The 13235-nt window shown below is 47.6% G+C and overlaps 2 protein-coding genes across 2 annotated transcripts in view; one reads left to right on the top strand and one right to left on the bottom strand.

Annotated features, from left to right (window-relative positions):
* Positions 1-13024, top strand: part of uzip (beta-pore-forming protein unzipped) — a 67458-nt gene extending 54434 nt beyond the window's left edge. The window contains exon 2 of the mRNA XM_071685974.1: positions 9767-13024. Coding sequence (XP_071542075.1) covers positions 9767-11051 — 1285 coding nt within the window. The 3' untranslated portion in view covers positions 11052-13024. The remainder of the gene's footprint in view (positions 1-9766) is intronic.
* Miga (mitoguardin) overlaps positions 1-13235 on the bottom strand; it is a 487611-nt gene that overhangs the window by 335600 nt on the left and 138776 nt on the right. The gene's annotated exons all lie outside the window — the stretch shown is intronic.

Raw genomic sequence — 13235 nt, 5'->3', positions numbered from 1 at the left:
ACACACGTACGACATTTTCTACCTGTAGTTACGACAATCATCATTATTTGTAACATCGGTGGGTGGAGGGGAAGTGTGAGGTGTTAAGTGTGGGTGGGTGGGTGTGTGTGTGTGGGAGCGGCATCTGCAGGCGGGCAGCCCAAGCCGGCCTCTTAACCCCGGCCTGCTCGAGCACCATCGCGGTAATCGAGCAACAATCGCACCTTTGTCTTCACGCATCTCCCAGCACGCGGAGGATGCCCGCCCCTGATGCCACACTCAAGAGGGAAACGACGCCCAACGTCGACGCGTGGCTTTCTTTTGCGTAAGAAAGCCAGCTTAGTGGTGCTATAAGGGTATTTATGCCGTTGCTGTAGACGGATTACGTCCCCTGGGAAGTGTCTCCTCGCGGTCTCTCGAGTTGAGTTCCGGAATCACTGTTGCTAGCGTTGATTCCGTCCATTGAACTGCTCCACTTGAGCGTCTAGATTACTACGGGGTTATCATTATGTGGAATGCAGGGCTGTTCCCTGCCGACAGATATAGTATAACAACCAAGTTTCCATCATCAGGCCTCATAATTCACAATATAAAGGAACCACTTTACAGCTGGACTGACGTAGTTATGAAAGGGATGACATAGTTATTGTACATGTCACTGGCCACCACATACACAGTCAAGGCAAAGTTTAGCGAGACACAAGCTCAACTAATGACACGAACATCATCGCCAAGCCAGGAAAGCTCGTGAGTTCGCGCATGTGGCACACCAGTGGGCGCGGCCACCACCATTCAGGTGGACGACAAACCTGGGTTTTCTATTGTTCTGTAGCAAGTACTGGAGGGAAGGCTGTGGGAGGCCCCCAGCTGAGGGAGATGTTATCCGCCCCTGGAGAGAGAGAGTGAGATGTGCGCCTCTACATAACTCCACACAACAAAAGGTGCAAGAGAACCAGACGGGCCTTTGTGAAGGCCTAGTCGTTTTTACCTTTCCGTCCGCCGCCATCAAGATGCTTATCGGAGTCTCGTAATGAATTGGCCCCCTTATATGGCCTCCCTGCGGCTACATCACCACGTGATGTCCGCAGGAGACTGGATGATATGATGTACTGAAAGTTTAGTTGGGTAATGCACAGTAATCAGTCTCCTAAGAAATATGTAGAAACATCCAAGAAATTTAGATGATTGCTTTACGTTACTAGTACATAAAAAACTAACTGAAGTAGTTTTCAAAAACGGCCTGCGGACGCAGGTAAACGTGTGTTAAATACTCCGTTTTATACATTGGAATGCATCAAAATGTTCCCTTTTAATTTGGCCAGATACTGTAGAGCTTCGAGCATTTTTATAACCCAGAGGATATGCAATATTTCCAACACAAATAAACACGGGACAACCTCACCCTCCCTTCCCTCAACCCGAGAGGTACCTTGGAGAAACACTGATGGCCCTCCTCGACCCACCCCTCCAGTAAACTGTTCCCATGGGAACCCTTGCCCATCCGCTTCCTTGTGGCGTCATCATCTCTGGCTTAACCCACGTAACGGAGATGACGAGCCAAGCGCAGGGGGACCGACACAACTATCCTCATCCGGCTTTATCCTGTTTATAAACAATAATTTCCATCCGAGCTGCAGTCCTTCACAACAACAATACACCGGGCGAGATAAAATTAGACCGCAACCCCCAACTTCCGTGTTGGGATCAGAGCAACTACGTCGCACCTCAAGTGGTCATCCCGAGAGGTGCTGAAGCCAACTTCCATTTGTGATCTGGACTCAAGAGTGGCGCCATCTCACAAGTAAACAATGTGGTCGTGAACGAAGTAAACACTTGAAGTTTGGGAAAGCTTTTTTTTTTCTTCTTTGTAACGGCCGACGTCATTTGACGAATCACAAGAAAGGGAAACAAAAAACGAATGTATCATGAGGATGATAAGGCACCATGGGTTAGAGGGTCATTATACCGCTGAGGAGGACTTCACACGGACGAGTTTGGCGCGTCATAAACCAAGAAGGAACCAGAAAGTCTCCCCGAGGTAAAACAACAGGAGGGAGAAGAACCCAACTGTGTGTGAGGCTTATGGAGGAAGTGGTGAATGGGGGACAAACTCTGGGTCATCCTGCCTCTCCCGCTCTTCTAAGGATGGTTATGGTGGAGCTCCAGTCTCCCGACTCCTCCAGAGTTCTCCCTTGCCATGGTTCCAGCGACGATCTCTTACAGCACCTGACACCACGCCACCCGGGGAACATGAGAACAACATTTCCATATAGACTCACACAGACACATTTCCATGTTTAGACAACCACAAATAATTTCATCCTACCAGTTCTTTACGGGAAGATGAGAAAGGATTTTTTGACTCAACCTCTGATGACCATTACATACCAAGTCTTACGCTCGCGGGTTGGATACCGGTCAAAAACCTGCTTTTAGTCATGATGTTAATTACTGCGAGGATAGGAGCTCCCGGGAGAAGAGATACCACGTATGAGCCTGACAGGTGTTGTGATGGAGGCAAGAGATGGGATCGGGGGGGGGGGGGGGGAGGCTCATATGGGGAGAGGTGAAATCACCTGGGGAGCTGGGGAAAACAGGAGAGGAGTACTGAGAGGGACGAAGGTAGGGGAGAGAATCATACAGATGGCTGGGATGGATGGTTGCTGAGATGGAGACGTAGGAGATAGGAGTGAGGGATTAAAAGACAAGCCGAGAGGGAAGCAAAGGAAGATGGTGTACCCAAGACGGAAGGAGGGGTAAAGAAGGAAGCTTCCAAAAGAAGGGCGAAAGAGAACACAAAGACAGACCAAGAGGAAGAAAGGGAGGAGCTAAGATGGAAGCCACCTGGGGAGCTGGCCGGGAGATAAAATGAAGACGAAATGGAGGCCATCTGGGGAGGTGAGGGAACATAGGGAGAGATGTGGAGGTCATCTGGGGAGGTGAGGGAACACGGGGAAAGATGTGAAGATGGCAAGAATGAGGCTCGCCGGAGGTCAAATGTTATTCTGCTGTGATTTTCATAAAAAGTTGTTTAGATAAAATCTTTATTCAGAAAAAAAAATGAGGATCAAGTGGGATGGGGAGAGGCACGTTCGCCAACACACACTTATATATATATATATATATATATATATATATATATATATATATATATATATATATATATATATATAAAACATTGATGGGAAAAGGGAATATCAAAATCAAGAGCCTAACATTGTTTATGAAGCAGACAGTAGCCCTGGGGTTGGGAGGGAGGAGTCCGGTGGGGGGGAGGAGTAGAAAGGGTAGATGTTTGGGGGTGACTGCGAACGTAAACGGTCGGGCAGGCTGTAGGGGGTCGGGAACCGAACCCGTACAATAATATCCCCCACATACAACCCCTCTACCCCCCCCCCCCCCCAAATACACATCTGTAGAAGGCTTTCATCCCTCCCACGAGCAGAGCTTCACGCGACAAGAGCTTCTGCAGGAGGTTCGAAACACTACTTCGTCCATACACAGACACACACACACACACACACACACACACACACACACACACACACAGTACGAGTCCACAGGATATAACAATACACTAGAACACTACGCCCCATGTGTCCACCACACCACATACTGTGTGTACCAATTAAACATGCAGCACGACCCTAGGTAAAATAGTGAACAATGAGCTAATATTCAAATCTGATTTTTTTTTTTTACGATTTAAATTCCATTTTGCAAGTTAGGGTAATGAACCGACTGGTATATAAAATGTATCATTTATTTTCCCTTATTGTAAAGTAAGATATAATCATCATCATTAGTCGGTGCGACAGCAGACACTAGGAAAACCCAGTCATGGCTACACCTCAACAAATTCAGTCACTAATTAGCATGAAATATCAAATCCAATCTCTCTCTCTCTCTCTCTCTCTCTCTCTCTCTCTCTCTCTCTCTCTCTCTCTCTCTCTCTCTCCTCTGTTTACAGCAAACAAGCAATGCGACACCACCACAGCAGGCCCAGGGAGATGCGGGTGTCCTCACAAATTCTTGAACCTGCATTACGATGTCTCTCCACTCACCCCCTCCCTCCCTCCCCCTTAAAAACCCTAACTACCACCTCACCTCCACCACCCTGCTGGATACCACAATGCTCCCTTACTCCAGGACAGAGTCTTCCCTTCCACTCACACAAAATGACATCTCATACGCAAAAATACTATATATATATATATATATATATATATATATATATATATATATATATATAGATAGATAGATAGATAGATAGATAGATAGATAGATAGATATATATATATTTATATTCATATATATATATATATATAATATATCCCTGGGGATAGGGGAGAAAGAATACTTCCCACGTATTCCCTGCGTGTCGTAGAAGGCGACTAAAAGGGAAGGGAGCGGGGGGCTGGAAATCCTCCCCTCTCGTTTTTTTTTTTTTTTTTTTTTTTTTTTTTTTTTTTTTTTTCAAAAGAAGGAACAGAGAAGAGGTCCAGGTGAGGATATTCCCTCAAAGGCCCAGTCCTCTGTTCTTAACGCTACCTCGCTATCGCGGGAAATAGCGAATAGTATGAAAAAAAAAAAAAAAAAAAAAAAAAAATATATATATATATATATATATATATATATATATATATATATATATATATATATATATATATAATTCATATATTCATTCATTATACCTTGTCACTGTCTCCCGCGTTAGCGAGGTAGCGCATGGAAACAGACAAAAGAATGGCCCAACCCACCCACATACACATGTATATACATAAACGCCCACACACGCACATATACATACCTATACATTTCAACGTATACATACATATACATACACAGACATATACATATATACACAAGTACATATTCATACATGCTGCCTTCATCCAATTCGCCGCCACCCCACGACACATGAAATGGCACCATCCTCCCCCCGCGTGCGCGCGAGGTAGCGCTAGGAAAAGACAACAAAGGCCACATTCGTTCACACAGTCTGGCTGTCGTGTGTAATGCATCGAAACCACAGCTCCTTTTCCACATCCAGGCCGGCCCCACAAAACTTTCCATGGTTTACCCCAGACGCTTCACATGCCCTGATTCAATCCATTGACAATATATATATATATATATATATATATATATATATATATATATATATATATATATATATATATATATATATATATATATATAAATGAAATCAGAATTAAGAAATAAATCTTAATTAACTTATATGAGAGCTCGAGATTGAAAAAGGATTTAATTCGATAAGTAATTTAATACAGTACGAGAAATCACCATGAAAATTGATGGTAGCTGAAGACGGAGAAAAAAAATATACCAGAACCTGAGATGATGTTGGTAATACCACTCTAACCTATGTCATCCTCTCCCACTCTGCTTCCCAGCACTCCCCTTCCATCATCTCTCCTATTACTCCCTTCCCATTGATATTTTCCAGGGCTCCCTCCCACCACCCCTTCTAGCGCTCCCTTCCATCGCTTCTTTTATTCCCCCATCTAGTTCTCCCTTCCACCCCTCCCAACGCTCCCTCCATCAAATCCTCCAACAATAAATTGCTCACTCCACCGCAAGAATAATTAATAACCCGGCATTGTAAGCACAAACAGAGCTGGGTCATTACCACACGCCCCTGTTGTTCAGGCCACAACCCCTGGGCTTCTGATGCCGTTACAACAGACGGGCGGCCGCCACCGCGTACACAACAAGTACTATTATAATAAACAAACAAACTCATTTGATTCTGTTTCTGGTTTTAAAACGAAAAGTTAAAGTGAAATCTAAATTACAAATTTGTGTTAGCATACATTTAAGAATGTTCCCCCCCCCCCCACACACACACGCACGCACACACACACACACACACACACACACACACACACACACACACACACACACATAGTGGATGATCGTACAGTTTAAAGTATGAGGGAAGACGGCTCGAGGTCGGGTACTTTGCTCAGATGAGTACCATAACCAGGAGACGTGAGGTGAGGCGAGGGTCAAAACCTTGAGATAACAGCGTAACCCCAGGTGCCTGGAGGGAGGAGAGGGGGGGGAAAGTGTTACTGGCTTGACATGTTGTCAAGATTGGCCAGGCCTCAACTTAGCCCAGGGCCCTCGTCTGTCGAATTGTTACTCCACCATTTTCCTTCCTGACTGGCACGAGACAGGCGCTATGATCCCAAGTCCTCTCACTTCACAACCACCCAACCTTCTCCTCTTTACACGCCTCTTTTATCTTTTCTCTTCCTCATCTCACGCTCCCATTCCTCCTCCATGTTATTCGCCCTTTCCTTCACATCTCCACCCTCGCACCTCCCCACCGACGCTGTATCGAGGTTAAAAACAAAGTTCCGGGTTAACACCCCATAATTCCACACGGTGGGCGAGCATAACACAATTCCCATTGTACGGCCGTTGTTACATTTAATGTTGCATCCGTCCTGATCAGCCCTCGGCAACAGCCACACAACCAGCCACCACCACACCGATCCATCCCACAGCGCCGTGCTACCCTCACCGCTGGAAGCCTCAGTAATATAGATCCATCTAACAAAAAGTTAAATGAATAACACGTTTGCAAACCCCCATCAGACTAGCCAGCTCGTTCCTCTCTCTCTCTGTCTCTCTGGTCCAGCCGGCCATATTTTATCATCTCCGGAATTAGAACTAATCTGGCCATCCAGGCTTTTATTGCATCATTTTTACTGCGGTTTCCGGCACGTTGAATCAGTGTGGAGTATGTTTATGAAGGGTCAGCATGTCCCCGTGCCGCGCATGGTGCACCGACGAGAGCTATAGATGACACAACCCTGGTCTGCAGACGACACAACACGGAGATAAAAGCGGTGCGTTCCGGGACGATGAGATGTCCCCAAATCAGAGATGAGATATCCCTCTCCTCTAGACGAGACATTCCCGGTGATCTGCAGACGAACAGATCCCAGGGCTCAGGACGACTTATCCCATGTACTGGAACGAAAAGATTCCAGGTTGTGGATGGTATGCCCCCATGTTGTAGAGAGCCAATATCCCCCGGGACGATATATCTACGCTGCGGACGGCACATCACGGCCATGTAGACGACTCATCCCCCACGCAGTGAAGAACGCAAACCAAAGACGTAAAAGAGACATGTCACTTTTGCAGGCGAGAAAAACGTAGTCGTTGTAACAACCCTACCGTCCAGGTTTCGGGGGTCAAGAACCGGGGGCTGTGAACGGGAAAAAATGGGGTTATGTAGGAGGGATAAGCCGCGGTTGTGAAGCATTAGAAATTGAGGTTGTGGTCGGGGTAAAGCCGGGGTCGTCAATGGAGCAGCCAGGACTAGGGCGACACCAGAGTCGGGCGTCAATACGTATCAGAAGTCTGGCTCTACATGTCCACACTAACCACACCATCTAGCCAGCCAGCCAGCTGTGATGACGGTCAGCCGGGTTCACAGGAGGAGGAGGAGACGTGAGTAGTCCTAATACCAGTGCGTCGCGTAGCGTCCCCTGTCCTCCTCGACGGCTATGGATGGCTACAACCATTCTAATTTGTTACCCAGACTACGGTAATCTTGATTTATGCAACTAAGAGAGCGTGAGCTATGTTACTGATTACCTTTCCTATGTAAATGCGTGAGATAACCTTTGGCATGGCTGACGTAAGCAAAGGTAATTTCGTACCGCCATCCATCTCTCTTCTCTAACTCTCGCCTCTTGAGAGCACCTTCAACGTAGGTATCCGAGTTGGCACATCCTACTCGCTCTCTACTGCTTATCTCTTAACTCTTCCATTATGAGACAAAAATAGTCTCTCTCTCTCTCTCTCTCTCTCTCTCTCTCTCTCTCTCTCTCTCTCTCTCTCTCTCTCTCTCTCTCTCTCCTGCTATGGCGTCATATCTGAGGGAGTATGGGAGACGTTTACCCCTGTGCAACATATCTCGGGGAGAATCATTACTCAAGATCTGTACCTGAGAGAGCCACCACACCATCCACTTACCTACCCCTTATATGGCTTAAGACCCACCCTTCCACCCGCTCCCTCAGCCACCCTTATTAACTCAAATTTGCCTCACTACTTGATTCCTTCCTCCACCTACTCAGTAACTCATCCCCTTCCTGTACACCTCCTCTCCCTCTTCCCCTTCCTATTCCGCCTACATCAACCCACTACTTACTTTCTACACGTCAGCCACACCACACACTGCTCGGACTGCGACTTTCGTCAGACCACGTCTGGTGGAGGGCGGAAGCAAGACAAACAAGTCCAGCAAGGTTGTCAACATGACGACCAAACTTGCCCATACCTGCATGTTCCCCTCATCTCTTCTTGATTTTCCCTCCTCGACATCCACACTCTTGCATGCACGCCTTCCTCTTACCCCTCCATGATCAGCCGTGGAGGGAGGTGGAGGGACGTGTGGGACACAGCATGAGGTCTGAGGAGGATTATTTACGCTAGCCAGGGTTATCAAGAGTGTAGGTACGCTATCATTTACCAGCCCAGGCTGAACGGCGCCCTTCATGGTCCCGTTGCTGGCATCCCCTGTGTTTACAATGCGACGTTCTTGATCAACACTGCCAGAGGTAAAGGATCCTCCTCTCTCTCTAATCTTTCTCTAGTCGTCCCAGTTGGACTGTCCTCATTACTCGAGCTGTGTCTGAACAACATTACTTTCTCCTGTCACTCCTATAGCATTTCCTTACTAACCATCATATGCTTCGCCACAACTTTCCATCACTCCTTGTTTATAAGTACGGGCTGCGTACGTGTAAACGTCGATGCACATCTGTATGCATGTTCGTGTGCGTGCGCACGAGATGTAACTCAGCAACATATAAAAACACGGTTCGGGTCAGCCCTTTCATTAACCCTGCGTTGATATGAATCTATGTTGACCTGGCATGACCTACGCCGTCTGACCCTAAAGGGTCACACGCTGCACCCCCATCGGATTTAATGTCGTAAATCTCCGCCACTAACATGGAAGGATCTGTGCATTTGCTCTACTGAAACAGTGATGGCATAAACCACAACGTATATTCTGTAACACAAGAAGGGGATAATTCAGTTAGGTCATTTCCTTGCATGAGTTACTAGACGTTATCACAGATTCCAAAGGTATCAAATATCAATATTTCTCAGTAATATCGATGCTTGGATAATTTCCACCGTGTTACAAATCTTTTAACGTCTTCATCCCTACCTGATTTTTAAGTGTTCTTTCCATCTTTCTCAAAATGCTCTTTTTTTCCCTTCACCTCCCATCCTTCCCCACCACACCCTCAGTTTTGAAATTGCTATCCCTTTCCAACAATTCTTGTGTTTTCCTCAAAGCATCATTCATTGTCAAAGATCTTCATTTAAACTGTTTATGTACTTATTCTCCACTGCCTCCCCACTCACTGCTATGTTCTGAGTGATTCATTTTCTCTGGGCAAATCCTTTTTCCATCAGTCAATTCTTCATTCCATCCACTTTTTCCTCTTTACTTACAAACACATCTTTATTATCACAACAGACACGTTATTATATAAATGCTGAAAAAACCACATGGAAAAGGAAACACGGGATCCTGAGCGCTTTCGTGTATTAACACATCTCAGGATGTGTTAATACACAAAAGCGCTCAGTATCTCGTGTTTCCTTTTTCCATGTTTGGACGTTAAAAATATGTATATGTACACTAGATTCTGTTGACTGTGTATATATTTACACTACTATAAACGCGACACTTGTCAAGTGACCCATGCTGTTTTCATTCCAGGGTGTGTATGGTAGCGGCGGCTTTGGGAGGCGCCCTAGCCAGCCTGGAAATGGCCAAGATCCGTAGAGAGGGAGGCAGCACGATTACGTCCTCCACTCTGGCCTGGATACCTGGTAATGGGGGTGCCCTCCCACCCCACGCAGTGCTGGTGACTGAGGATGACCCCGCGACAGTGTGGTGTCGCGCCGAGAGGCACAGCACTTGGTTGGCCGGGGCCATGCACGCCGGCACCTGCATAGTGCCCTTCCTTGGCTCCGTCCTGCACATCGAGGACAATTTCGAGATTCTCATCTCAGTCAACGGCTCGGCGAAAGTCAGGTACGAAAAGTGGGACCGATACCTGGCGCCACCGCACAACGCTGTGGCAGCACAAGCCCGACGCTTCCTAGCGGTGCATGAGGGTGAGGACGGCTTTCCCCAGGCTGGGTTCTTGGCACCCAGGGAACGACGCGCCCACCTAGTAGCGGGGGCGAAAGTAGAACGTGTGGACACCGCCATGGTTCTGGTTGAGGACGAACCCAAGCTCTATGACCTTCGGGCCATCACTCTGGACACCAGCCGTATGTCCAAGACACACGAGGACATTGTTCAAGCCGAGGCCAAGCTGCTGAACCCTGGCCCATCGCGCCAGCATGTGGTAGAGGACAGTGAAGTGGAAGTACGGCAGCTGGCGTACTGGGGACGCATCAAGGGCACGTATACCGGGTTGCCTGCCACCGTTGTGTCTCCCTCACCAGGGTCGGAGGAGAGGAAGCTGGTGTGGGGAGTGCAGAACGAGCTAGACAGCATGCATCAAGAGCTTCTGGAGTATGACCTGCCTCCAGGCACGGGCGTCAGGGTGAAGCTGATAGGAACAGTTCGTAAGACAGAGGCCCCGTACTTTGGCACTCTGACTGCCATATACGAGGACGGGAGCCAGACCTCTCGAGTCATCGAGGGCCTACACATGGACCAGCGGTTGGTGCTGCTGCGGGCCGAGTACTCCGCCCCGTACTTCATACATAACAACACAGAGCTGGACATCCCAGAGCAGACCACTGTGCTCTACAAGTCCACCACGACCACGACTACCACCAGCACTACCACCACTTCCACAACGTCTACAACACCCGAGCCGCCGAAGATGTCCATGGTAGGACCCGAAAAGCCCAAAAGCGACTCGCTGAGTACTACGTCTCAGCGAGAAGTAGTAGTCAACGATCACAGTGGTGAGCCATCCTCCTCCGATCCTACCATGGCCTTGCTGGCAGTCCTGGCCACCCTTGTGGTAGCTAATGGTCCTTGAGCCACTAGCCACATCCCACTGCCTCACCTCCCTGCTTCCAAGTTCATGATTCCTGACCAAGCAACTTCGCCGGAAGCAATTTCAGTTAAGTTATCATCGAAAACGTAAAGATCTTAAATGTTCTGAGTTCTTCTAAACAGTATATCAATGTTGCCAGTGATGCGATGTTAGTACATTAGAAAACACGAGTCAGGCGTCAGCTACTCACCTTCTGTCTTACTGGTTAGTGAGGGCAATTAACAGCGAACCAGCTTATAAGAAGCTCCTCACCTCTGAGGCCTACAAGAACCCCCCAAGCAAGTCTAACCCATGAACAGTGTTATGAGGAACGTGACACGGAAGTAATCACCTTAAGTAGAACTTCCTCGGGGGTTATGAACCGTCAGCAGAATGTCTTTGAGGAATGTACCTCCAGCAGAACGTCCTCGAGGCATGCACCTTCTGCTGCACATACTTGGAGCAAGGGAGGGGGGGGGGGTTGGCTTACGCCCACAGCAGAATGTCCTCAGGGGACATGCCCTTTCATACAGACGTCCTCAAGGGACATGCAACTTCTCTAAACGTCGCCGTGGGCCTGCTTCTTCAAGAGAACGTCTTCGGAGGGCATGCCCCTTCAGCAGAACGTCCTCGAGGCATCCACCTTCAGCAGTACGTAACTGGGGGGCTTCCGCCTTCAGCAGAACATTTCTGGGGGAACATCCTCCTTCAACAGAACATTTTGGGGAGGAGAACGTCCTCGGGGGCATGCCCCATCAACAGAACGTTCTCAGGAGGCATGCCGTTTCAGCAGAACGTTCTCAGGAGGCATGTCCCTTCAGGAGAATGTCTTCGGGAGGCATGCCCGTTCAGTAGAACGTCTCGTGACAGGAAGGAGCGGCGACACCGGTTTCTCCCTAGCCATGTGTATAAACCAAGACTCGACCGCTGATTGACCTCCTCCGGTCTACTGCATGTTTAACCGTGAGGGTCTTCCTCCTTCAGGCCCACTTAACCTGGCCGCCTGCTGAGCTCAAGACTGTATCTGCTGGCAGGGTCTCTGGGCCGTCGCTTTGTGAGGGGTGTGCGGCATGAGGCAGATCACAAGCTCTCAGAGGAGAGTCACTCTCTTTCTGCCACCGGCCTGACACCACATGGCTCGTCCCGAACACCGATAAGTCTTTTAGCACGACGAATGTTGCTGTTGCTGTTGAGACTCTCATGACAATAATATCATTTAGTCTTTAGCACTTGACGACGTGGATGTAAATGTGTGTGTATAAATGCAGGACTTAAAATATTAATCAATCTGAGCCTGTGTGTGTCTGCGTGAGCGAATTACGAGATGTGTACAATAACATATAGGTTGCGTCAGGGGTGTGTGGTTGTCTGTAAATACTAAGTGTACAGTTCTTCTTGTATATTACTGATAATGATCAACTACTAGGTAGGTAGTGGCCTGCTTGCTTCTCCTGTGTTTGCACTCACGACAGTAGCATATGTTTCTTGTTTTACAGCCGGTGAAGTCTATTTATTTTTCACGTGTGTTATCCACAGGCACAGTCTGATGCTCTTAACTGCATCATTCACGAAAAAAAAGAAAAAAAGAAAACCCATATAACCCAGGTCAGACCGGATGTCAGCATCACGTAATAACATTCCCTGGAAACAAATCCTCCACAGCTTGCAACCGAAAATACACACACACACACACACACACACACACACACACACACACACACACACAATACCAGTTGTTATAAAACTCGCTTTGACCCTTGTGATGTACGTCCTGAAATATACCCTGTTACAGTGTTCTGTATTTGTGAGTCGCCTAAATATCGTAAGGTTTATCAATGTGTGTAGCGCGCAGAGTGAGGGACTTTGGTGGACATACCAGCCTCCCCCCACTAGACATCCGTGTATTGAGAGGACGGAGCATCATCATGCTGTTGAAGACTTTGTACCTGTCCATGTAATAAAGGTGTGGAAAGTAACAGTTGCCTTTCTTTTACCATGAGAATCGACCCCTACCAGACTCTAATCCAGCAGCACCACTGTATAACATATACGTAAACCTTTGTGACATGAAGATACACAGCAATGTACTGAGTACATTGAATACATATCATCTCCATTGAATAGCATATTCTTACAATTCTCTGGGATACTCAAGCAGGTTCTGACTGTGGTTTGTCACCGTCCTCT

Source organism: Panulirus ornatus, chromosome 41, assembly GCF_036320965.1.
Source record: "Panulirus ornatus isolate Po-2019 chromosome 41, ASM3632096v1, whole genome shotgun sequence".
Classification (NCBI taxonomy): domain Eukaryota; kingdom Metazoa; phylum Arthropoda; class Malacostraca; order Decapoda; family Palinuridae; genus Panulirus; species Panulirus ornatus.
This window is presented reverse-complemented; position numbering and strand designations above follow the sequence as displayed.